The following is a 27,226-nucleotide window of genomic DNA, read 5'->3' as shown; positions in this document are numbered from 1 at the left end:
CAAAAATAAGATTATGATAAAGTATATCCAACGTCTTTTGCATGAGGAAGGACTTGGGTGTAAGCCAGCTTCTAGGCAGAAAGTCTGGGGGGTGCTCATGGTCCTTCTGAAACCTTGTCCGTCATTCGTTTATACCTGGTCTGATCTGTTCCAGCTTGACATACCTCTGAAAGTAATGGGGATGGAGAGCTGCCACTAAACATCAGTGATCACTGGAAATTGCTATTCTTCATCTGCCACCTAGATGCCTATGGGAAGAGGGCTATGAAGACTTTGTCATTGTGTATATAGGATAGGCCCATTTACAAACAGAAAACAACTAGCAAGCATTGATTATTTCTGTGCTATTATCTGAAAACGATGTAAAACCAGAAATCCCCAAGTTGGTTTTGAAGCAGTTTTATGTAGAAATATCCCCCACCCTGCTGTTTTCCCCAGATTTCCCCTAAGCAGAGTTTGTTTGTGACTGCAGTACAGCACCTCTGCAAGCCCAGGTAATCTCTTTAGAAACTGTATTTCTAAGGAGAGCTCGTTATATTTTCAAATGACAGTGAGCTGGCCCAGCACACTGGTCTTCCAGGAGATTTTACTGAACCTTTGACAATTAATTAAGGAGCATGTAAGTTGTTGGACAAACGTTAAGCTTCATCTAGGCTAGCTGTGTGGAGGTGTGCTGTGCTCTGATCTCTTCCCTTGATGGACCCCTGATGGCAGATGTTGCTACTGTAGGAGGATGGCATCAAGGTCTAGGACCTGTTACCAAGCCCTAGGACCAAGCTGGCACCCCCGTCTCTAGCCTGAACTGAATGGGACGTTTGCCAGCTTGGAAGGTATTGCCTTAATGGCTGCTTAATGAAACCACTGTTCCTTGCAGTGTGTGTGATTGTGTGTGTGTGCGTGTGGGTGGGTGCACGCACGTCTGCACACACGCGCACGCACACACGCACACGCACACGCTGGTGCCCTTTTTAATCTGCTGGTCAGGGGAGTGTTTGTTTGAAAAGGGTTTGCTTGGGCATCCGTATGCCTGAATGGCTTGGAAACCATACAAGCACCATGGCTGTACTCCTAGGCGAAGGAGAAGCAGTGGTGGGTATTGCTTTTCCTGCAGGATGTCTCTGCACTCAAAGCAATACTTTTGTGGATGCAAGAACGTAGATTGTATGATTTCTTTTTTTTCTCCTTGCAATGAAGGACAGACCATTTGACTAAAAATAAAATCCAAGTTCAGCCCAGAGTGGATTCCTCCAGAATATTGCTTTTGGCCAGACTGCTCTGAATTGGACAACAACGTCTGGAAAAGCTTCTGTGTCCCTTGACTGGCTAGAGAAAAAAATTGTGCTCCAACTTGGCAAATATCCCAGCTCTCTTTGAAGCTCAGAAAGCGTCTCTCCTTTTTGACCTCATTGCTGTTGGACTCTCATGCCAGCCAGAGTTTAGAAGCTCTCAGTTATGGCCACAAACTGAAAATGGCTGGCAGCTGAGTTCAATACATGCAGGAATAAGTTGATTTATTATTTCTCCAGAAAGGCATAGGAGAGAGGCACCCAGAGCTTTGTCCAGCCAAGTGTTGCCCAAAAAAGGTATGAAGCAGAGCAGATTTCATCAGCTCCAGCCCACAGAAACTGCCCTTCCTAGGAGATAAAGCATTATTTTGTATCATGTAATTCTGCCTTTTGCTCTGCAGGCCAGGAAGCCTGTCTGCAAAGTGCCACATATCCAACTGGGCTGCTGTAGGAACGGTCAGGAAGAACATGCCACTTAATTTGTTCTTCCAGGGAACTCAGGTCACCCAGTGTGAAAAATGGAGTTAATCATCTTTACCTTATTAGTCCACTCCTCTGTGACATAGTATCCGGGCACATTTTTAACTACCATTGTAGTACTTCATGGCATTTATCCATTGACAGGAAAAGGAGCAACATCTGTTCTGAAGGGAAGTGCATGTGTGGGCACAAAGTGCCTCCTCTATTCACGGTTGGTGAAGTCACTCACTGTGCTTTGGAGCCTGTTCCCAGATGGCCCCTGGACTGGCCAGAGAGAAGCGATTTCTGCCATCTGCTCATGGGTGCAGGTGGCAGAGGTCCAGCCCCTGCTCATCTCCCTGTGCGACCCTGCAGGTGCTGGAGACAGACTGGCCAAGAGACTCTGTAGTTATCTGCTAGTGAGATTTGCCCAGTTCCCCACCCACCTCCTGCCTCTCTCCGGAGATGTGTAGGAATTCGATTTCCTTGCTGTTGAGCTGGCTGGCTCCCAGCCCGACGGGGTGAATCACACACAACCTTCTCAAAGGAAGAATTGCTCAGGGGTGATCACTCATCTCCAACGGTGTGTCTGTGAAGCAGGACAGCTCCTTTGGTCCACCTCCCAGCGTCTCTCAGATTTTTGGCTATTGCATCCCCTGCGTTGTTGCTGACCCAGTCAGCAAACCTGTGGAGAGCAATCCAAAGCAGCTGGGCAATTTATGCAGCCATTTCACTGCAAACTAGGGAGTGTTGGCTCATACAAGTCACATACCTACAGCTATATGAAGTAGATAACATTTTTCATATCAAAAAGACTATCCATTTTGTCTGAAATGGCCTCCTCTTTATTACCCTCCACAGTTACTTGCTCCTAGATCTGTTTATCCACTTAGATGTACAGGCTTTTATATTTTTTTGATTTAAAATTGATTTTTGAGAAGGAACAAGATGAGCTCCAAGTAACAGAATGTGATAGCTGTGGAATATTACACAGCATTAGTCTCAGAAGTGAGTGGGAGCAAGACACTGAGGAATGCACAGCCTGAGAAAACTGGAGAGGCTCCGTAAGTAGCAGGAGCAGATAAAAGCAGACAGCTTGGGAACATCTTGGAAGTGAAATATCAGTATAAAGAAGGCAGACAGGAGAGAGACAACCCAGGCCGCTTGCAGAGCAGGCCTTTCAGTAGGTGCCAGCAGCTCTGAGCTGCTGGATGAGGAATTGTTTTTTGGGTTTCTCTCATTTCCAGGCCCTTAGAAAGCTATTGTCTGGTGCCTGACCTAGCGGGAAATGCAACTGCTCGACACAGTGAGCACATGCAGAAAAAAATGAAAAGCAAAAAATTAACTTCAGAGGTTAGCTTTTCCTATTTTTAGCTTGTCTGCAAGTTATCCGGAGATGCATGCAACTTATTTTGGAGGATTTAGGAAGCAGAGGGCGTTGCCAGTTATTGTAGAATAAAAAGCAAATGTGATGCATGTCTTGTGACAGATGATGGGCTGCAAGAGATACTTAAATAGGCAGAGTCATTAAAGTGAAGCTGTTTTTAGACAGTTGCGTTAAAGATTCTCCAAGTAAAAGCTGAAGCAATTGCTTACCTAAAGAAAAAGAGAGAGAGACAGCAAGAGAGAGAGGTCCAAGACACTCATGAGTCTGTGGCTGAAGTCATTTGTTGTGTCGCTCCTCAGAAATTAATGAATTGGGTTGGAACGGTACAGGTTGTTGAGCGCACGTTTGCATTTCCAAATTCTCCCAGAAGAAACTCCATGGCTGTGCTCCATTGTTTGCAAAGACTCCCAGAGTCTAGGCTAGGATTTGCCAGCAGGATTCTTGTCTCTGAGGGCTGCTTGGCATTACAGGCAGGCCAGGTGGAAATATCACCAAGACCAGCTTCCTCCCAACCCCATTAAGCCCCAGTCTGTCCTGTGGCCTTCCCCATGGGCAAGTGGCAGCCTAAACTCTCCAAAGAGTAATCCTGAAGCTTTAGCTGAGCTCCTGCCTATCCTCTATCTGAGGTACAGCCCACCCTGGAAGTGGAAGTCCTTTAACCCCAGCCTGAGGTTGTCTTGGGTCAGTGAGATTATCGTACAGACACAAAGAACTTGATTTTGATTTCCTCTGCACCACTTTGGCTCCCTGACTTCAACAAAGTTGCTCTTGATGGAGAGCTGAAACTATCCCTTACCAGCTTACTGCAGCTACGTCCGAAGCACAGAGGCTGCCTCTTTCTTCTAACTGCATTTAATGCTGAGGGTTTGTTAGCTCATCAGCAAATTTTTCCTGGTCAAAACAGGAAACGGGCCCAGGTGCCATTCCCTTGTGCTGACTGTGGTTTTGCTCCATGTCAGAGAGAGGCAGGTGCGGCAGTAGCAGGGTCCTGGAGGTAAAGTCATGCTAGAATACACATAGCCAAGGGATTTGCATTGTATTCAGCCAGGAGGTTATTGTCTGCTGTGCTCAGGCACTAATTACTGATGAGAATATGTAAATGTAACACATCTTGTTTCTAATCATGTAAACAAGTATTTTCCTGGCCTTGGAAATGGCAGCCAAAATGTGATTAAAATTCAGCGAGTTTCCTGCTCTCTCTGGTCATGAGTATTCCCACTGAGTCAACGAAGGCAGCTACTTAGGCCAGGGCTGACCTGACCCTTAGCCCAAGCAAATAAAGTCTGTGAAGGAAGAAGGACAAACCTCTGGGAATTGCCTGTTTCCTTAGGAGAGAGGAGAAGCTTGTTGCTTAGAAGACCCAGCTGCATCTCTTGAACAAGGAAAAGGCAGTGCTGCCCCACAATGGACAAAAGGGGTGCAATATCCCAACATCTCTTTCAGCATCTGATTTCCAGCTTCAGGGGGACACATGTTGAAAAAAAAGGCAGATATGACTTGTCTGACTTTACCTGCACCCTCTCGAAATGCATTAAATCTGTGCATCAAGGCTTCTGCTGGTGACCTGTGGGGTCAAGGGGGGGATTCCTTGATGCGGACCTTGGATATGGGGTTTGACTTTTATTCCTGTCTTCCAGTGATGGAGACGAGAGTGGCATCAGCATGTGACAGCTCACAGAGAAGGTGGGTTGTGCTCCTAGCAGTGCATGGTCAGTGTAGTCTGCTAATACATGTGGTTCTTGCCGATGCACGGACAAGAATTAAGTTTTCCAGCCTAGGCTGATGGAAACCACTCAGCTACTTTTTCTTTTTCTTCCCCCCCCCCCCCTTTTTTTTCTGTAGCTTGGGTTGTCTTTGCTGCTACAAAGGCCCTGAGCATTGGCAAGACCCATGGGGTTCCCCTGTGCCCTTCCTGCCCTCTTCCTACATGCTATATAATTGTGACTTTTCCCAGACATCTGTAGGCTGTTGGGAAGTGAGGAGTGGATGTCCCCACATCCCCTTGCTGATCTCTTGACTGATCTCAGCTGGCGGAGGTGTCCAAGCTCATATCCCGGGTGTATGCTAATTTATTCAGGAGGGCTTGCTCCTTTGGCAGATGTTATGCGTTTCACTAGATCAGAGACTCAGCTGCCAGCAGAGAGGGCAACATGCATATTCAGGACCTCTTTTAATGTTAGCCATTGTAGAAAGTGTCTGCCACTCAGCAGTAACTGTTTAAAATGCTGCACAGTTTTCGTTAATGGACCTCAGCACACTGCTATGCAAGTGCGGGATCACCCTTACAGGCCTCCCGAATCTCACTTCTTTTCTTAGAAGAGCTGATTACTCAGCTCTCTACTCAGGGAGGTTATTTACTAGAAAACTAAATGGTGAATTTACAGTTCACTAGGTGCTGCACACTTGCTCCCTAAGGGGCTAATGTAATCTAAGTTTTTCTTCTAGAAGATGGCTTAACGCACTTGCAAGTTCCTTGCTCGGTGACTGCCATAAGCATGTTCACACGCCAGCACGTTGCAGCTCGTGCACTGTGAATGACGTCAGGTTACTGTGCATACTGCCTCATGTAGTTGTTCATGGACCTATAAAATAGGTAGCGGCCTGGCTTGTTGATTAAAGGTGGTTAGCATCTTCCGTCTTATCCTACACAGCTTCTAGTTAGAGCTGAGACAACAGTAAATACATAGCATGTAAGGGACTGAGTGCTCTGCTAATAACACTGAAATGAGAGTTTGTGTATGTGCAACGAAGAGCCAATATGGTTTAAATATTATATTTGTGATTTTTTTTTTTAACTTTACTCAAGCTTTCGGGATTGTTACTTTTATCTTTACCAAGCATTGGGGGCCTGTGGTATTGGAGTAAATGACTCAAAGGAATCCAGAGCATATAGTCAATATATAAACCTCAACCCTAGTGGCATCTCATGGTGAAGACTTTCTGGATCTTGCTGGAGGAGAATAACTGGAGTCACTGTGGTGTTGCTCTTTCAGGTGAGCAGCCTGGCAATACTCTGAACTTGACCATGTCAGAGACCATCAAAAGAGTCACCAGGACCACTATAAGGTGGCCTTCACCCTGAGTGCCAGTGTTGCTAACACTAAGTCCTGGGCAAAATCTGGGGTGTTTGTTCCTGACTGAAGCTAAGTTCACTCTTGGTTATTTTCCTCCTGAGGAATAGATGGTTGAAGGGTTCACTGTGCCATGCTGGCTGTTTTCGGATGTGGACAACTTATGGAGGTTTTCAAGACGGTCAGGCTTGCTTTTCCAAAGCAGGGGGTAGTAGGCCAGCAGCCAAGCCTTGCCAGCCAAGAAGGGCACAGATGTATCTTGCAGATCATTGTCTGAGGATACGTGTATGTACACAGTGATACCCAAGAACACCTCCAGCCCATGTCTTCCACGAGACCGGGCTTGGCTCACGCTCATCAGGACTTCTGGTGCAGCAGCTGCACAGCAGGTTCACTGTGTGGGATGGCTTTGCTTTACACCATTTTGCAGATACGGTGGTAGAGAAGGTGTTTCAAACTTCTGCTGTCATGCTGGCAAAAGCACTGTAAACTTTTGCTGCTACAGGGTCGATTGAGGATGAGTTTTTGTTACGATTGCTGTACACCTGTCTGACACGGTCTGTATAGAGCAGTGACAGTCACAAGCCATCAGCAGCTGTGGCTATCAGATGGTTGTAATGCGTCAGCAGCTCGTCAGTGCGTGGCTCTGCGGCCAGGTGACCAGCATCAGTGCGTGAGGTGGCTCGGCTTCGCAGGCACCCTCCTTTCGTGAGAACAAGGGACACCTCAGCAGAAGCTGGTGACAAACCGTTTACTGTTGTTTCCACCCTGGGGCGATGAGCGAGGGTTACTCTGCTAGCCATACTGAGCATTATATTGTGAAACTCCTCAAGTCAGTCAGCCTGTGAATCTAACCCAGGCTGACTGTGAATCTCAACGCCATTTCCACTTTACGCTCAACCTTGTGATAGGGTTTAGTTAACAAATCCTCACTCTCCCCAAGATGGTAATCTGGAGTTAACACAGGCACCAGAGGCACGATCCAGCGGAATGCCTCAGGAAAGCTGGTCAAATTTAGGTGACCATTCAGCATAGCAATCTGCATTTCCTGGGTTAAGCAGCCTCAAAGCACTAAAAATCCCTGAAAACCACCTGGTCAGCCAGGAAGCTCCTGTGTCATATAAATCAAGCATCACATGCAGCTGGTGGTGCTCAGGTCAGGACCATTAGGCACCTACTTCTTAGGCAAAAGGTTTTGGCACTGCTTTGCTGCAGTCCCGTCAGGCTTCGTGTGTAAATGTGCTCAGGGCATGCCTACCCTGTGGCTCTAGCAACAGGTCTCCATGGCCACAGCACCCTTGACAGAGCTGGTGGGGCCTCTAGCCGGGCTAGAGCATCGCAGAAGCTGGAGGGTCTGCCCAGTAAGTTCAGGTCTGGTCTCCTCTAGTTGGAGAGGGCTTGAAACCCACAGCACTAAGGGAGGCAGTCAAACAGTAGATCCAAGGGCAATTTAGGAGAAAGCAATCCCCATCTGAAGCCAGCAAGCTTGCATGCAGGAAGACAGTCTTCATGAAGGCTAGACAGAGCACCGAGTAAAGCCCTGCAGATGAGGGAGTGGAGCTTAGGGAGCGCAGAGTTCCTGACCTGTGAAATGTATATGCTTTTTTCTTTTTTTTTTTTTGAAGTCAGTGACTGTCTAACATAAAACTCATAGTCACTGATACCACAGTAACATTTCTGTAAAAGATTCAGAAAAATCTGAATTTTTACCAAAAGAGGAAATCTGGCAATCTTGGAGCCCACCCAGTATTACTCTGATGTTGGCTAAAACAGTGCTTATTACAGAACCATGCTGAATCTGAATTCTGTAGCTCTGACCATAGCTTAGTAACATATAATTTTCATGCCTCTATTCTAGCAAGCTATTTATACCACCCCCACTTCATGCAGGCTGCAGCTGCTGCTGTGCCTGAATGGCTCAGGCCTAGTGAGCTGCTCTCTGGAGGATGCTTTCTTCTAGGAATCAGGACACAAAAGCTGTTGGAGCATATTGTTCAGCATCTCCCGGTTAACTGGGAAATCGAGGACAGGCAGGAGGATGGAGGCAGCGTTTGCCGTTGGTCTGTGTCGTCCATTGTGCAGAAAGGTCTCCGAAGTACCTGAACATGAAAAGAGCATTGATAAATACATAGTGGGGAGTGGAATAAAAGCGAGGCAGAAGCTACATCTCCTTTCGAAACGCTTCGGAGCCTAACATGCACTGCCTCCACGATGGTGGAAATTTCAGCTTTGCTGTGGAATATGCCAGCTCTCAGAAGCACTCGTTAGCTGTCATAGGACTGGTCCTGCTTAAGTTTGTGAAACAGGCTTGAGTTGACATTGAATATTTCTGAAAATTTATTATTTTCTCACCTTTGGCTAGAGCCTTTTAGGCATTTAGCTGCTGGGGGCATAAGTGTGTTCTGTGCCTCATTTCCTTGTCTGTATCCTTGCGTGCCTTTTCTAGATTGATTGTGATTCTTCGGACAAAAATGTTGTTTGCAGTGTATTGGTACAGCCAGACCTCAGTGAGGTTCCCATCTCCGTTAGGTCCCTTAGGAGTTACAGCGCTGGCTCACTGTTCGCTGGGACTGTCACCTGCACATCTCTGGTGTGGGCGTGATTTCTTAATTCGAGCAGGGCCCCTGCCTGCCACATAAGAATAAGACACACTGCTGACCTCGCTGGCTAAACAGAGCTAAGACTGTATCCCCAATAGTGCAGTATATCATGACCAGGGAAAGTTCTGCTAGAGATGTCTGAGAAGGCTTGATGCTGACGTAGCTGGTCTCACAGCGGGCTGGCACAGCTAAGCTGCCAGCACAGTCCATCATGTGCCTGAGCCCTGTCTTACTCTTGGCCTAATTTGGACCTGCAGAGAGAGGAAGATTAAAGAACTGTAACCTACAATATGCAGGACTGAATGTTTGGTGGTGATAATGGCCAAGAAACACAAATTAAGTCCATTTTGGGGCCAAGAAAGGAAATAGTTGCGCAACAGCATCACTTCCTATTCAAATTCTCGACAGAACGGGAGTCAAGGTCCAAGATACGAATCACGGGGTGAGGCTGATATGCACTGAGGTATGTTGGCCATGAGAGCTGTTTTCAGTCTCCTCAGCTGTGACCTGTATCTCTGCCTCCGGCATTTCCAATAAGCCTTTTAGCTGTGGTTCTGGGCTCCTGTTAAGACACCAACTTACGAATTCTCACGATGCATTTGTAAGCTACAGTGAGCAAAGTCCACATTATTTCTGAACAAGAACATCCACATAAGCATGTAGTCTATTTTTAACTTACGGATATCAGCATCGCAGTTGTAGTGAATGCATTTTAACTTTCCTGAGCATCTCCGTTACCACCCAGTCTCTATTTTTCAAACTATAATGTAATAGGAGACTTCAGTAGCACAATAGCTCAGGATACTATTCACAGCAAAGGCATCTCAGCTGGGCACAGAAGCCCACCCCGCGGAGCCTGTTGTGGCTCTTTGGGCAAGCATGGTGCGCTGAATCCAGAAAGTGGAAATCCCCTTACAAGTAAATGTGGGTGAGACACAGCTGGGAGCTGCAAGACCAGCTCACTTGAGCTCTGCCAGCCTATTTTGGCCTTTGTTTTGATGGCAATAGTTAGCGAAACAATAACGCAGGTTCACCATCTGTGTAATCCAACCTACTTAATCGTGGGCTACTTCCAAGAGGGGCTCATGCTCCCTCCCCACCTTCCCCTGCCTCCTCTGCGCTAAAAAAAAAAGACAAGGCCGTGAGCGCAGTGAGCTGATCTGACTCACCCCGTAGCCTCACACTCACCAAGCGCAACGCAGCAGAGGCAAAGCGAACGCGGGGGAGAGGGCAGGAGCTCCTTTGCAGCAACAGCTGCCATTAGTTTGCTTCAAGCACAAGACGAAATCGCACCATAACCCAGCATGCAAGCCATATTTTGGTTAACCCTTTATGATTTTCACCCTTGCATTACATGATACTTCAGGTGATGTCTTTCAAGTAAAATGCCAGTGAAGAATATGTTACCTTTCCCTGGCAGTAGACACTGAAAAACGTACAAGAGTTTGTTTGCATCTGAGGCCATCGCGGCCGCTAAGCAAAGGCAGCTTGTGCCCACTCCCTTTCCAATTTTTAATCTTTTGAACTCCACTGCTGGCTGGCTCAGGACACATCTGGAAGCACAAGCAGGTGCATCTGAGTTACTGCTTCATGCAGCTTCTGCCACAGCTCAGCTGAACTGCGCAGCGGCCCCCCGGGACGCAGCCACCTGGAGCAGGATGACACCTTTTTGGGTGCATGCTGGCGCAGGGGTGCTCTACAACCGTGCCTTCCTTCAGACTGACCATGAGCACGGTGAAATAACACAGAAGCAGGGAAACAGGATGGTCAAACAAGAAGAAATTGTTCCTGAAGCGTGTGTGTGGGAAGAAGGATGTTTTTAGCTTACGAGCGTGTTGTCAGGTGCTTCAGCTACAGGACCTGACCTGCAGTTGCAGTTTCAGCGAAGGATCCCATTCAAGCCAGCCTCCTGCATTTTCATGACAAATCCTAGCACTCAGGAGTTTAACTGCTACCCTAAATGTGGTAGCAGAATTAAAAAAATGGGGGGGGGAGGGGGGAGAAAAAAGAAAAAAAAGACTTCTGTCAGAAGATTGCTGTTTTACTGCAGGTGAAGGGCTATTCTTGCAAGGCACTCTAAAGGGAAGCAAACTTGCTAGAAATGTTTTATGGCCTCTGTTGCCCCCTCCAGTCCTACATTAGTAGTTGGTGCTGTTTGGGAGACAGTGATCCTCCAAAAACCTACATTAATAACAATGAGGTCTAAGGCTCCTTATTTTATATACATTTAATACCCTGAAGGTGACAACAAGGGTCAGAATTCCCGGTCTGGCACCTGCAACTTCCTATGAGCAAAGCCAAGCCTGCTTATCGAGGAGCCAGCGTTAAGACAGCTGGAGCAAGCTCGCCGGGGAGCTCTGCGTCATCTCAAAACCTTCTGCCATAGGTGTGAAGTGTATTTGCAACCTCGCTTTTGGTAACACGTGAGCGTGTGAGTGTGCGCGTGGAGAACCAATTACATACAAAAAGTTGCGAGCAAGCTCCCTTCCCCCTTTGGTGGTGAGAAGGGGCACCCACACGCAGCCCAGGTGGTGGTGGTGGAGGTGGCCGGGAGGGCTGTGCTGGGCACGGTGCGGGCTACCGTGGCCCCACAGCCCTCCCCGGGCTGCAGTGGCAGGGGGCCAGCCTCGATCACACTTGCAGGTTTTACTTAAAATCAGAATTAAATCCCAAATACTTTTAAGTTCTCATTGAAACACTAAGGACTTGGGCTACCTAAAAGCTTTAAACTGAGAACTAGAAAGACCAGGTAACCAAGTTGGTGGAAAACCAGTATGTGAGGAACATGCACTTCTGAAAAGTGGATAAACTGACTAACCTCCTCCCCCAAAGCCTGGAGTTGCATTTCTTTCCGATTCCCATTAGATTTAACCTCGCTTTCACTTCCCTTCAAGCCCACTTGCTGGCTTTGTAAGTCTAAGGGATTCCTATCAAGTCTCTGTTCTTCTCACATAACCACTAATGACAGTCACGCTGGTCAAATTACAAATATGCACTATCATCTTGTCTATCGTCCCTGAGTATAGGTTTCTTACTAACCAGTGGGGTTTTTTTGTGATAATATAGATATATAAGGAAATCTAATACACTCCAGAGTAGCATGACAGCAGGACAGGAGAATGTAATCTGGAGATAAGGTTAAACAGATGAAATGCTGGAAAAGCATATTCACTGAAAGTGTATGTTAGCATACAAGAATACAACTTGATGCTAGCAGATAGGATGATTGCCAGATTGATGGTTAGGAAAAATATCATTTTAATTGACAACTGAACAAACAGAGAATTAGTGAGGTAAACCTAGAACTCCACTATATCCAAGCTTATACCATCATTTCAGAGCCGAACATTCAACTCAGGAAAAAACATAATTCCAAAGAAAATTCTAGCATTTTTAAAAATAGCCTTTGGTGTTTAAAGTGTGTATAATTAATGACAAAAGTTCTCAAAGATACAGTTGGATTGGTCCTCCTTGGACTGGCTCTTTTTCCTGTGGTTCCCTATCAATCATGGAAACAAAGACATCAAATTCTAGCTAAGTAATTCCTGGAGTCGAAAATAGTTATCTGCACCAAAATTAGAGATAAATTTTAATCAGTTATTTCAATGATGATTTTCCTTATTTTAAGCACTGCTGAGTTGAAAATTTTATCAAGTACAATAAATTCTGTTGTTACAGTCTAGCATGCGTAGCATGTACCCCAAATGTTATTAGTTTTGAGTACCAGAAGAATATCACTAAGAAAAATCTCCTCTGAAACCTGCTATTCTAGTCTTTTTTGGATGACAGAAACATATTTGATTCCTGTTGAAAGACTGGAGATCTCTTAAGCTTGTGCAACTCATTACCATACAGTCAGAGTGTTTGCTAATGCAATTTAACAACCATTTTAAGCTGGCATATGTACAGGCTGCTGCGTAAAGAAGTCGTCCTGTCTTGTCTTCTGCATGTTAGCATTACTATGTGTGCAGTGAATCGGATCAATGAACTGATCCCAGTAAAGCCCTGGGGCAAGGGAGCAAGGTGTTGGCCGAGTCTGCCACTGGATGAGTCCCTGATTTACCTTACCCTTCACCTGAACAGCTATTACTGCTGACGTATGCCGAGGGAGCACGAGCACACGTAGATCCGCGTCCATACGGAGATTTTGCCAGCTGCAAAGCTTAGGAGCAGCCCTGATGCAGACCTATTGGTGCTAAGGGCTGGGTGCTCACACTGGGGTGGCATGCTTCCTCCGGGCAATCGAGATACCAGAGCAGTCTGAGAGCAGATGGCAAAAATACAGATCTTCCTGTGTATATCAACTAGCACGAACATTATATGTAAAAATATTATTGGCCTTCTTACTCAATTTTTTTTAAAAGATCTCACAGCCACAAAACCTAGTACTTTATAGATACATATATATTTTTTTTTTAAGTTGAAAACTATGTTTAAACAAGCGTTGCTGTTTAATTCACATGCCACAAGGCCTTCTACTTCTGCCTGAAAACTCCTAAACGTAAGGTGTTACAGTGATAATCCATTTTTAAAAACAACTAGTTGAGCTTTGACAAGGCAATTCCCAAGACGTAGAAGCTTGTGGATTTACAGCAAAACTGACTCCAGTCTAAGAAAAATGAGAGAGTTAGATGTTCAGGTTCACCTGAACAACGCAACAGCAGTGACACCTCCTATGCTAGCAGCAGACATGACACAATTAGACTGGTAACCTTTCCACTCGGGGAGTTTGTCAAAAGAGTTCAGGCCTTTACATTAACTGAGAAGAACCAAAGACAAATTCTGTTATTAAAGAGTTCTCCTTTTCTTCACTTTTGTCTGAAACTCTTCAGAAAGACGACCAGCTGGGTGCCAACTGCCATGTTAGAAAAGCTTTGCTGTTGTAATAAAAAAGGGAATAAATATTGTGAAAGAGCATGTATGTGAAAGGAGAGCAACTGACAGGTTATTATAAATTTAAGTAACTGAACTGGAATAACAGAAAGAGGTCCAAAAAGAGTTGAATTAAACCAATCAAGGTTTTGCAGTATCTTCCGGTAAACCACGTATCATAAAGTGAGTGCTAAAAGACATCAGGGCCAGAGCATATATTATGTGTGGGACTTGAAGAGAGAGATCAGCTGGCAAGTATAGAGTAGGAAAAAAATGCCAAAGATAGCAGGAGGAAAGCAAGCAAACCAGGCACTTTGAAAGGGGAAGGAATACTTTGATGTGTTTGCAATGAGCAAGATGACAGTATTGCAACTGGTTTTAAAATAGATTGGAAAATACTACCTATTTCAGTGTTTTCGTCCACTCTACAGAGAACATATGGTCTAAGGATTAAGCAGATACAATTTGAAAATGGCCTTAGCCTAGAAGGCACATAAAATGCCAGGGAAAAAACATAGCACAAGGGATGAGCTCTACTAAGTTTAAGTCTTCTGCCATTTGAAGATAGTTGCTGATGCGTGCAGAACCTACGTCTCGGAGAGTATCCTCAATGCATTTGAGGTAAGTAAGCTCTCTGGTGAGCTACAAAGCAAAACATTTGCTGTTATTTTCCTGAATCATCTGTTATCTTGTGCTAAACACTTTAAAACTGCTTCTTATGACAAATCAGGCAAATACCAATGAACACCCAGTCTAATGGGGAATCTGGAATTTTTCCCAGGTTTCATATGAGCCCAATATTGAAAATGAGCAGACACTAGACCAGCCTAGCTCACGCTCCCTGAATATTCATTGCAACGGATAACACTTATCCACTCAACCCAGAACAACTCTGGCAAATATTTGTCTGCTAAACACTTGGCACTATTACTGCTACTGATACGGCAGTAACATGCTACCAGCCAGCTTTTCTTTCACATGGAATGAGGGAGATGTTCAGAAAAAACTGCAAAGATAGGTAAAGAAGACAGAAGAAGAGGGGCCTGCTGTTAGACAAGCACTAGCAACGTATACGTAGAAGTCCCTGTATTATGTAGAGGTAACAATAATCTGCCTTCATCAAGAGCTGGAGCAGAAGGAGGAAAAAGGAGGGAAAGTGAACACTGAAGGAAACCTGAAATCCAAAATAACAATACTACTGGCAAAGAGAATAGCAACTTCTGTTCTCTAACCTGGCCTCAGGGCATTTAATATCGGTACTGCTCATCTTCTCAAGGCCAGCCATCCGCAGGCCCCCCATCATTAAAATGTATTCACAAGCCATCTATTTTCCTCTGGGTTCTTAGTCAGGACACAGACATGGCTCCATTTAAAAATCATTTTATTATTAACATAATCTTCCAATTTAGCCAAGTGTGGGTCATGTATAAGGAATGTCGGTAAATATTCCATTTGAGGCTTCTTTTTACATATTTCCATTGATAAATAAACTCTGAATTCACATAAAAAAGTTAAACTTAAATAACTAATATATTTTTGTAACAGGCATACATCAGTAAAATATAAATATTCTTGTACTCAGCCTTTGTTCTAAATAGAGATAACAGTTAGCCACACATCACAGTTATTAACAACTAAAAAGAGGAACTCTTTTCTGGACTGGACTAAAACAGAGATGGAAACAGAAAATTCACATTTTGACTTTGGGCCAAAAGAGGTTGAGAGGCAGGAAGAGAACAGTTCTCATAACAACCTTGTTAAAAATAGTCTGCTCTGCCACTGAATTTTAACTTGAATATATTATTCTACGTTTGGTAGTTGATTTCATTATAATTTTATGTAACAATCAAATATCACTAACAAAATATGGCACATCATCCATGAACAATATAACGATGTTTTAAAACTACCAGGGCAAAAGTGTAGGCGATATGAGTGATTTTGTTCCGGTTAGCCATTTTGTCCGCTCAGTCTAACATTAATATATTGCATCATGTCACTGTTTTGGCCACTTTCCCCACAAGAAACTGGAGTTCGTTACCTGTAGCTCTACATTTTTCCAAACTAACCAGTTACCAGCCAGTCTCATACACTGGGTTTCCTCACCCAGGGGTCAGATCAAGATAAATTTATCAAGATACCCTCTCAAAGGACTCTGGGAATGATGGTGAAAGGGACTACTGGACTGCTCGCTTCCAGCTCCAGTGCTGTCAGGAAGCATTCGGTTGCAGCATCGTCATTGCCTTGGGCCTGCAGCACCTCCCCTAGCCCATTCCAGACCTCGTGGGCTGTGGAGTTCACCTGGACAGCGTCGCGGAGTATCTTCTCAGCCAAGCTGTAGCGCCCTAGCTGGTGCAGTATCAGAGCCTGCAATGAAACACAGGAAAAAATGGTTGAGATCACCGGGAAGGTCTTTCCAAGCGCTCAAATTCTACATAGCAACAGGGGAATAAGTGCAGGTAGCCGATGGGTTCAGTGTTATAAAGTACACAATTATTATTAAATCAACTTCCATTCAAATTCTCTTTTTGACTCCAAATGAAAGCAAAATACTGGACACCTGATCGTAAAATCTTATATTTGTTGGTTTTACTACAGATCTCAAACAGCACAGTAAGAAGATAAAATGAGATCATCAACTGGAGCAGCCTATTCCATATCTGGAAGAGGAATTGCACTGGGACTAATACTGCACCATTAATAAAATAATTTTATTATTATTATTAAACATAATAGCCCAACAGATAGATAACTTCCTCAGGAGCTTCCTAGGCACAGATTCCGCATCTTCCTCCACGGGATGGGATTCAATTCAATACCACGCTATCCGAGAGAACATCCAAATACACGAGGATATGGGCTGACTGAAGCAGTGGAAAACTCCAGCCATCACATTCAGCTACGTTACTGTGCAGGAAAAGTTCTAGAATAACCCAGTAAGTGAGAATTATTCAAGGTTTATAATAATCCGCAAAATGTTATGCATTTTTACTTTGTTATTTTCCACTGCAAAACGTTTTAACGACCAAAAATCTTTCCTTCCCAGAGAGGCGTCCTGATTACAGGCTTACAGATTCCTTACTTCTCCCCTCCCAGCCTGCCCGCCTTGGATCATGATTTCTTTTATTTCTCTTTGTACATCTGTCCCTCAAATCCTTACCAACCCAAGCACCGATGATTATAAAGCACTGAAATTCTGTGCAATCAGTGAATTACCCATCACACATCTCTGCAATTCTGCCCACCACACTTGTAGTATATGCAGACTACTAACTCCTAGCTGGAGAAGAGCTTGCTCTGAAAAAAAACTATGTAAAGAACAATATAGAGTTTTGACAATAAAGAAAGAAATGTAATGAAGGCTAATTTCTATGAGCCTCACGTGTGTTCCATCATAAAGGTACCGGAGGAAATTTTTTTTTTTTTTTTTTTGAGGTGTCAAGTCAGTCAGCGTTTCCAGAGTAGGTGAGAAATACTTCCAATCAAAAAGATCAAGTAACTCTTAGGGGATGGTATTTTTTCCCCACAGGAAAGTGCTCAGTGACTGGTAGGTTTCAGTTGCAAAATTATGAAAAATGAAGCAAAGTAGAATATATAAAGGTGATTTGCATATAGCCAGCTTAGTATAACCATCTAACCCTAAAATTTACTACTACTACAAAACAAGCACTTGATTTTCAAGACAAGATTTTCTAAAAATCTGCTTTCTTCTTTTTTTGTGACAATTTGTATATTTTAGATTAATTAAACATGTGAGTCCCTTGAATATTGGTAATATTTTTTTCCAAATATGCCAGACTATTTTCCCTATTTGTTAAAGATACAAGCTGTTCTTTTCAAGACCAAAGGAAACAACCAAATCTTACAGATATAAGCCTGTTAATGGGAATACAAACAAGCCACATCACATCTGCCTTGTTCTGTATGAAAAACACAGAAAAGATTTTTCAGATGCTAGAACTAGAGAAAATACTGGTTGTTTGAAAGCTGTTGCACTTTTCTAAGCACATAAGCTATTCAGTATCAGTGAAGGATGTTGACTTTAAGCATTCATGCACAAAGCTGCTCTCACGCAGGTGCTCGGGCCACGTCTGTGCCTGTGATGCCACGGTCTTCCAGTGGGAGCCTCTCCAAAACCCCAGTCATTCTCTGGCTCCCGGGCTGGGCTGATGGAGAGAAACCTGCTTTAGGCAGCAGCACCGGGGGATGAGCTCGGCTTCCGAAGACCCAGTGCAGTGGAAATGAGGCTCACTTCATGCAGGGCATCGAAAGGACAATGACATTTGGTCACGATAGCTCTGGGCTCAACTCGAACAAGCCATCTAGAGAAAGACAACACACTATCCTCTAGCTCATTCACTCCCTCTGAACAGTGGCCAGATGTCAGTTTATTGCAACTGTCCAGTGTGTAGATATCCATCCCAAACCACTTCATTAAAATTCCAGGGCTCAGAATATATTAAATTCTTTGCAGTCCTTGCCTGACTTTGTGCTATTAAGCACTACACTAGAGAACACAGGGAGAAAGAGCAGGCACGCCTATCACGCAGCAACATCCTTAAGGGACCTCGTGGCGTCACCCATCCACGAAAACCAAGTTCATCGGCTGTCAGCACATGCTTGCTCTCTGCACTAAACTCTTCAGGAAAAACAAAAACAAAAAAACCCACACTCCTTTAAGATTCCTGGAAATCAGTACAAATCATCATAGTCCCTACCTGCACATTTTCCTTTGTTTCCTAAATTGAAACAAAACTTGCAGCTCCCAGTTCTGGCCTTTACCTACACAGCAGCAGATGGACAGACAACACTTACTGGCCTAATGTTATGTCTCTTATTTTATGACTGGAGATGGGCTTGAGCAACATCTCCAGATCACAACGTATCAACTCTGCAAAAATCTAGAGAGACACCTAAGTGGTATATGGGTCACACCTTTGGACGTGGGCATTTTAATTTAAAAATTAAAAAACTAAACAGAATGCCTTCTCCCCATAGTCTCTTTACAAACAGGCACACAAACTTCTTTAAAAATAAGCACTGTAAGGATTCTGGAACTTAAATCAATTAGAAAAACTGCTGCATAATCATCCTAGTACATACCAAAGGAATTAGCAGGAAAAACACTCATTCCACAAAAGATAATGAAGACAGCAAATTCCTCAAGAGTTACAAAAATCTAACCCAGGCTCTTGGTTCTCCATGTGTTTGAAAACGCTGCAGTACTTCACAGACATGTACTTAACAGCCATGCTTAATACAGCTGCTTGTATCCTGCTAAAAGAAAGCAGCCAACTGCTTTTCTTCCACTAGATCTTTCACATAAAACACTGATAAGTTTCTGACATTTACTTTTAACACGCTGTTAGAAAAGCCTCTAATGTGTGTAGGCTTCTTCATTTTCATTTTACAGTTCAGTACAAATTTTATTCATTACTTTTCCCCAAGTTTGGTTTGCTGTTGAGTTTTTTTCTTTTTGGCAAACCATGTCCTACCCGATAAGGGACAGGCCAAGGGATATCCCATAAGGGCTTTAAGCTTCCAGCTTCGGCCTGCTGAAGATGGCTTTACGCTATGAACTCTCTAACCAAGTCTTATTTTTTAGCCAGTTCTACCTACCTTGCCTTGTAGAGATGGATTTTGTAACTCAGAAAACTCTGATAAGAGAAAACTCTTTCAGAAATGGCACAGACAGGAAGCAAAGGGCATCTCTGAATAAACGAAGAGAATTTTTGCACCACCATTGCTGGCAGTGGAAGTACTGCTTTATGTCTGTTGCTGTAGTTTGTTGACATTTACACCAGTCGCTTTGAGCAAGCAGCTGTATTCATAAATAGGTCGATTTTGGATTTTGTCGGCTTTAGGAGGGCCACCAGCCCTTTCAAGTGCCCATGCCGTTGCCAGGGCTGGAAGCCAGCAGCAGCAGGGACATGCCAACGTCAGGACATACCACGAACAACTTGCCAATAAAGAAAGTAATCATATGTTGCTTGCGATAGGGACATACTTTAGTCACTGGAAGACAGGGTTCTGCATAAGCTTCACATCAAAACAAAACAACCCCCTCCAGGAGTTAAAAAAGGAGGAAAAAAAAGGCATCAAATTTTCTTCTTCGCTATCACAAGTTATTCTTCAAGATCTTGCAAATTCTTTTCTCGTTCAGTCTGGAGCCACAAAGTCTCTCTCTATTTGGTCAACGATTTTGTGTGTGTTTGTTCCCTGTCATCAGCTGCATACATCATTTTACATTGCCATCCCTCCCCCCCTCCAACGCTATTCTGTGATTATTTCTCAAAACATCTGTCCAGGGTTTGTTGTTATAGTGCTCAGTCAAACAGGGACCAAGCCCGGACTGAGGGCCCTAAGCACTGTTGTCAAAACATAAGTCATTGGCTATTATTCAGTATCTCCTAGGTACCTATACAAATACAGTCAAGCAAAACAGCTATTGAGTCGCAATGGAACAGAAATATCTTAATGTTTCAGCCAAAAGATTTAGCTGAATAGATACAGACCTTCATGCTCACTTATCTTGCATGCATCAAGGAACTGGGATTATATCTTCTGTATTCTGGATTGTGGCTGGGGACTCAATGTTCTAATTAATGACACATCACAAGAATGACAAGAGTGATAATAAAATTAGATAACAAAAAGTTAAGAGGATATCATATAGAAACAGCAGGATGGTCTTGAGAACTGGAATAACCGAAATATGGCAGAACGCAGGGATACGAAGCGGAAGATAACACAAGAATAACAAGGAGGTTCTGCTGCACGGTGGGAGCCTGTAGACTGCAAGCAGTTAGGAGAAGGGCTTGGATATACCAGGCGACCACAGGATGACGAGGTGAACAAGTGCCAGCACGGAAGGAGACAACACAAGTGACAGCAGAAGAGGCTTCTGGTAGAGAGAAAGCGGATTTTAGTGGCTGTGCTGTACACAGCTATAGTCTTAATTTACAAGACAAAACTGTCAGGCTTGGCTTGTTTAATCTAGCAAATCAAAAGCTGAGAGGAGATGAAGTTACTTGTTATAAAAACAGTAGAGGGAATAGAATAGAGAAGAACTATTTTAGCTAGAAAATAATGCCAGCACAAGAATAAATGTCTATAAATTGGCTGCGAGTAAGTTTACCAAAAAATGTTAAAGGATTCCTAGCAATTGTAGTAGAGAGATTCTGGAACAGCCTTCTACTCACAACAGTAGGGCGAAAAACAAGCCGTTTTTAAGACTGAGTCCTACGTGAGAAGTTTGCACGGTCGGGTGTTTATGAGGAGGAGACTTGTCTAGATGACCCAGGGAGCCTCTGCTACTCCTCTCTCAGCATCAGTTTCTCCATGAAGTGCATATCCATATTCCTTTGAGTCATCAGAGGAAAGTAAGTGATAATATTTTCATGCTTATAGGTGCTACTACTTGATGCTTCTGCTGTAAGAAAAAATTTCTCTCAAGTCTTTGAGTTTCACTTCAGAAGCAGATGCAGAGAAATGTCCAAAAGCAAAATTATGGTAAGTATGCAGCTTATTTTTGTTGAAAGAAAAAGAAAACTAAGATGACAAAATTAAAGGATTTTGAAATCTCTAAATCCAAGAGGCTTTTTTTTTTTTTTCTTAACATATTCTTAGCCTTTTGGATAAAGAAAAGTACACAGTGCAATGGTCAAATGCAAGCAAGACAAGATGTTTAAGTACCATTTACTTCAACAAGACCTAGGTCCTTACTCCATTTAGCTAACTAAGTACATCACTACTTACCTATTTGTATCCTAGATAACCAAGACACCTTTAAAATCTGGTCTGCGGTGATGGCACAATAAATCCACTAATTACAATTAATATATTCTTTAAAAGATGAAATTACATTTTTATGTAATTCAAATTATGTTTTTATACAGTTACTTATTCCCCTTGCATTTTCAACATATTAAGGCTACTTTTCCTTAACTAAATGTAAGATTTTTAAAAAGAAAAACATTCAAACAAATTCTGATTTCCAAATGCAGCTTGACAGTCTCCAAGTAAAACCTTCAGCTGGCAGAAAAATTAATCATTACTTTTATTAATAAAATTTCATCACACCAAATCTGAATACAATAAGCAACTGTATACGGCAATAACTGCTTAAATAAACATAGTGTAGTCTTCACTGTGAAAGTACTTTTTTTCTTTTTCTTTTTGCAAACGGGCTTCCTCTCTTTTCACATTAACCTATCATAATGATTATACCAAACAGTCAATGAAAAACATGAATCTAGAAAAACAAACACAGAACAAAACTAAAAAATTAATTAAACAGCTGATTTCTGATTTTGAAAACATGATTAAAACTAGACATTTAGATGACACTAGATGGGTCACTTTTTTTTTATTTGTTTTTAGGCAAATGCAAATCTTTAAAATTCAGATTTTTCCCATGGAAAAAATTAATATAAAATTGTGGATTTTAAAAAATGTGTCTCAATGAACCAGAGCTTTATCATTAGGTGACAAACATGAAATTTGCAATAAGTACAAAAAAAATGCTAACATCGCTACGGCTCCTTCATCCAATGTGACTAATAATTCCTGCTTAAGAGAGCTGGAGGTTCGCCTAAGGTCCGTCTGTCTACCTTTCCACCCCAGCTGGAAAATAAACAGTTCTCAATAGCAGCACACTTGAAATTTTTTCCTTTGCTGATCTGATACCAAATGGAATTTTCTGAGAAAAATAAAGACTTAGAATGATGAAAGATGTTCTCAAAAGTCATGAAAATTAATTCAAAGCAGAAAAGTTGCAACAGAAATTTTGACTGTCTGGCCAGCTGCAATTTCACCTCCTTCAGAGAGGATCCTGTTGGCTGCAGCTCTGAACCACTGCAGAGAAAGAAGCTGCTAACTGAGAGAAAGGGAGAGTACCTGAAAAAGAAATACGGCCAACCTAACATGCAGAAAGGGTCAGAAACTGTCTCCAGGCTTAACACCTGCAGCCTACAGAGCTTAACCTCTTAACTACAGAGATCTGAGGTCTACTTGATAAGATTTCCCCCCCCACCCCGATAGTACTATTATGAAAATTGTTCTCTAAAGAGGTTCTATATTTGTTAACTTAGACTTTATTTAGCTAAAAATATACCTCAAATCTAAAAGTTTCCCTTGCGAAAACAGTAGCTGCAAGAAAACATTGTGAGCATGTGAAAATCCAAAGTGGGCTGATTTTGTTTTTAATAACGACAGCAGGGAGACAGAGGCAGAGCAGTGAAAACAGCACTTGCCTGCTTCGCCAATGACCTGCTGAAGCCAAAATAACCTGAAAGCTGCAAATGTATCACCAGATTCAGAGCAAGACAGATGTTGAAAATAATGCCTGCTAAAAGTGACAACAGGCCTAGAGAACTCATCACATCCAACCCCCAGCAAGTTTCCCAGTTCGCTATTGATTTTTCAATCATTTTTCTCATAAGCCCCAACCTAACAGAGAATTAACTTTCAACAGGGGCTTGCAGAAAGACATAAAACGTGCCATCTAATCTAAAAAAAACTTGAAAAGGAAGGATTTTGACTATAAACAGTTACAAAACTTAATATGCAACACATACAGAGCAAACCCATATGCACAGTAATTTTAGTATCACAAAACTGCCCCTCGTTGCATGCTGCTTTTTCAGCCTATTTTGCATGTGCTAAGGTGGCTGCTATTTTCAAACAAATCTATCAAACGGGAAGGTTTACCAGTGACTTGACAGTGTTATGCTATAATAACGGAAGAGAAGTGCCAGTGAGACAAAACTAAAAAAGAAACGTTCCGTGATGTATGAAAAATAAGTTAAGTTCTGTAGCTGGTATTTTGCATATCCTGTGATAAAAATGTGCACGTTTTAAATGTATTCTATGGTCAATAGAAACATATTTCTCTTTGGTTCTGCATATTTTACATTTATAGTACAGAATGAAATAGCAAGTTATTTATATGCTATCTGCTATTTTCCTTTTAGCAGATTAATTCGTACTGAAACATGCCCATCTAAAGGAAGTATGACACCGCATAGGAAATCATTTATTAATTCCTTCAGTGGAAGGAGAATACCACAAACGGTTGCATGTTTAATCATTGTAAGCAGCTATTTTCTGCAAATGAGGAAAAAACCTCACAGATTGCATCCGTTGAAAGAAAAAAAAAAAGCCATTCTGTCAGAAAAGCAATGAATAAACATAGCTCTCTGTCTGAGATGACAGGGGGGTTGATGGGTTTTCATATTTTCAGATTTAACAATTTGACCAACCGCAAACACAAACAAAGACAATTTTCTGTGTGGGGGTGGGGTTTTTTTGTTTTGTTTTTAATTACAGGCTAAATGAAGTGAGCCTCAGTTTAGATTTATGCTGTTTCAAAGCACAAATATTTGTCTTGGCAAGAAAAAAGAAAAAAAAAAGGCAGCCTAAGTCGCTTGTTCCCAAAACGCAGAACACCAACTACCCACCTCATTTCTCTCAATACCGACATGCTTTTCCCCAGTAAAAAGTGCATCTGTGCAAGCATGCACAAAACAAAACGGCCCGGCAGCCCTGCACAGGTTTTTTTTATATATATAACCCTGCTTGTTATTTCCTTCCCCTTCCCCCAATCCCAACAAACCCCCGAAGGTATCCGATTGCTGCAAAACACTTGTTGCTAGGAGAAAACCTACTGCTTGGCAACAGTTTTTTAAAACAACAACTTTGCCGTTGCTGCTCGCTGAACTTGGTGTTGCCGGTGCGGAATAACGAGCGTGCGTGGTTGTCGCTGCGTCTGCGGGCTTATGACCCCCGTGAAAACGCCTGACCCCTTCCAGCGGGAACGGGTTTGCCTTTTAGCTCGTTAGCTGCTGATGAAGAAAGCTTCAAAATGGAAAGATTTTAATTGCTGATCACAGACTTCTACCAAAATGGAAGCTCTCAAAGGACTTTTTTTTTTTTTTTAAAGTCCTGTTAAAGATGACATAATCTTGCTGTTGTAATTTTGATTTACAGTTTATGTGAACATCCTATCTTCTGAAGATAAAATTACTACCAGATTATAGCGTAAGAATGAATTTGACTATAGCAAGTGCACTGGAAACAAACAAAACACCTTACAATAGAGCAAAAAAGCTAATCATCATCATGTTTTCATCTCCATCTGAAAACGATGCTGAGGGCCTATTTCAAAGGCTGTATCTACAATCACAGCACAAACGCCACGATTCTACCCTTAAACGCCCGATCACCGCAGCTCTGGCAAGTACTGCATCTCCACCATCGCCATGCAATAGCCAAGCACAGTCTCAGCCCTCAGGCGATGGCCAGCTCCGAATCTGCAGCATTTGCCATCTGTCGCGAATGTCTGAAATTTCCGCCCAAATGTTACAGCATGAGGCACCGCTCTGGGTGATGTGGCTCGGTATCGCCCTGCGCAAATTTATATATAAAGTGCACAGTATGCTTCAAGACCAGACACCTGAAATCAAAGCCTACCCTAGACCTTTGAGCCCAATCTATTAAGCATAAGCAATAAACTGCAGGGGACCCTTACACTCGTTCGTATGTTCACCCTTTCTCCTCTATTTACACATTTTATAGATACAAGTGCATGCCCTAATTACGGTATATTCACTGTAGAAAAAACCACTACCGTTTCAGTAGAATCCATGGTTGTATTTGAACACTGGTGCTAAAAGAACGGCTAGGTTTACCACAGCATCATCGCGCTACCTACCGAGGCTCCTAGGTGTTGCTTACTACTGATGCCGTTATTTTCTAAGTTTTGAGTCAAAGGGTCAGAAATGGAGAGAATCCTATTTCTGTAACTCCAGAGCTAGGACCAACAAGAAAAACAAAACAAATCCTCCAAAGCTGATACAAATGCAGAACAGGCTAGAGGAAGAGAAAGCCTCAGACTGAGATTCTTGAAACGAAGAGCCTCAAAGTCAGTTCACCAAGTCCAAATTCAAGCATCTGATCAAAACCTTCATTTCACAGGAATTGAGGTTACTGCGAATTCAGTGTCCTTACTCCACTGTCTCAAGACCAGATTACAGGTTAGCACATCTGAAGGTTCCTGGGTTTGAAAGCTTGTGGTCTAAGCAAAGTTATCAGTAATGCACAGAAGTATAATAAAAATTTCCTGATGTTAGTAAAACATGGATACCATTAAAGAATAAATAAGAAATAGTAACCCATGACTTTTTAGAAACTAACATTAAAATATTTAGGTATGAAATTAAATATATTAGCATTTTTCCTCATAAAAGTTTTTCTATAAAACCACAATGAACATACACATGATGCATGAGTTCTGGAAATAACGATTAAAAAAATCTATCAAATGCTCTAATGAATAAATCAGTCTAAAGTCAGGGGAATAGCTAGTTCACACACACAAAAAAAACCCAGAGTTCTAAATCCTGTACTAGGTTCTGTGGTTATAATTTATAATTAATAGAACAGTTAGAATTAGAGTACTTTTTTCTGGCTATTTTCAACGCTAGTACTTGTAGTCCATCCTTGTCCACACTCAGTACTAGGGATAATACCATTTATTTCTCTGAACTTTTGAGACTATGGAAAGCTTCAGAAAAAGAAGTGAACGATAGTCTTCTAAAGTATCATTTTTGCATTTATGCATCTGGATTGCTTTCATATATTCTGACAAGTGCTGTATTAAATATACAGTCAGAACTGCAGTGTAAGATGGCCAGTCCTTTTATTAGTGAAATAAAATAGGAATGTAAATGCAAAGATTATTAAAGTACATCATTCACATTTTTCTTACTTTTGCCTTTAGCCAGAGACTTCTGCATATGGAACTACCTACCTGCGTATGTTATAACTAAGTCTATGGCTAACAACAGGGTTTCAAAGGCATTTTAACAACACAGTAGCACATACTAGACTGATATTGCAATAGTATCAATCAATCCAAAGTAACATTTTAATAATCTCTAAGAAAGAGTTTGTTTTTAAGAAAACAGAAAGATAGAGGAGTCCTTAAGAAAGCTGACAGTACTGGAAACAATTCTGCGCTCCGTTCTGGTAAGAGACACTGTGAGGGGTACAATACTCTCATGAGACGGGGACCATTTCTCCCCCAACCAAAGTAGATCTGAAATGCCATCTGCTCCTCAAATCCCATGCACCACTGTGGGGAAGACACATCTACGTGCAATTTTGCAGAAATCTTCTGGGATGAGAGAGACCACACCTTCTTTTCACCTCCCCAGATTTTAAGTGAAACACAGAAGTTGTAGATAATCCTTGCTAAACTGATCCATCGTTAAGGGAAGGATATTTTCAGTATGAACAGAAGCCATACACACACCCCCATCTGTGCACCATCAGGGAGGGAGAAATCAGAACAGCCAAATGCTAACCATTGGCTAAGAAAGGGCCTTTAACACTTTTAGGAAAACAAAGCAAAAAAAACCCACAACACTATCCTGGTATATTGACTTATCTTAAACAAAACATGAAGAAATTGAATATATTCAAAGAAGATACCTTCTAAAACCTCAGAAAAACAGTATTGGACAATTAGAGAGAGAAACCCCAAACAGA

General features: G+C 42.5%; 1 protein-coding gene across 4 annotated transcripts in view; it reads right to left on the bottom strand.

The window, feature by feature from the left end:
* Window positions 1-15,039: 15,039 nt before the first annotated feature.
* TTC7B (tetratricopeptide repeat domain 7B) overlaps window positions 15,040-27,226 on the bottom strand; it is a 149,602-nt gene continuing 137,415 nt past the window's right edge. For 3 of the 4 annotated variants that reach the window (XM_064512192.1, XM_026111982.2, XM_064512194.1), the window contains one exon: window positions 15,040-16,042. In XM_064512192.1, coding sequence (XP_064368262.1) covers window positions 15,821-16,042 — 222 coding nt within the window. In that variant the 3' untranslated portion in view covers window positions 15,040-15,820. The remainder of the gene's footprint in view (window positions 16,043-27,226) is intronic. The other variant, XM_064512193.1, reaches the window with a different exon arrangement.

Source organism: Dromaius novaehollandiae, chromosome 5 (assembly GCF_036370855.1).
Source record: "Dromaius novaehollandiae isolate bDroNov1 chromosome 5, bDroNov1.hap1, whole genome shotgun sequence".
NCBI classification, from domain to species: Eukaryota; Metazoa; Chordata; class Aves; order Casuariiformes; family Dromaiidae; genus Dromaius; species Dromaius novaehollandiae.
This window is presented reverse-complemented; position numbering and strand designations above follow the sequence as displayed.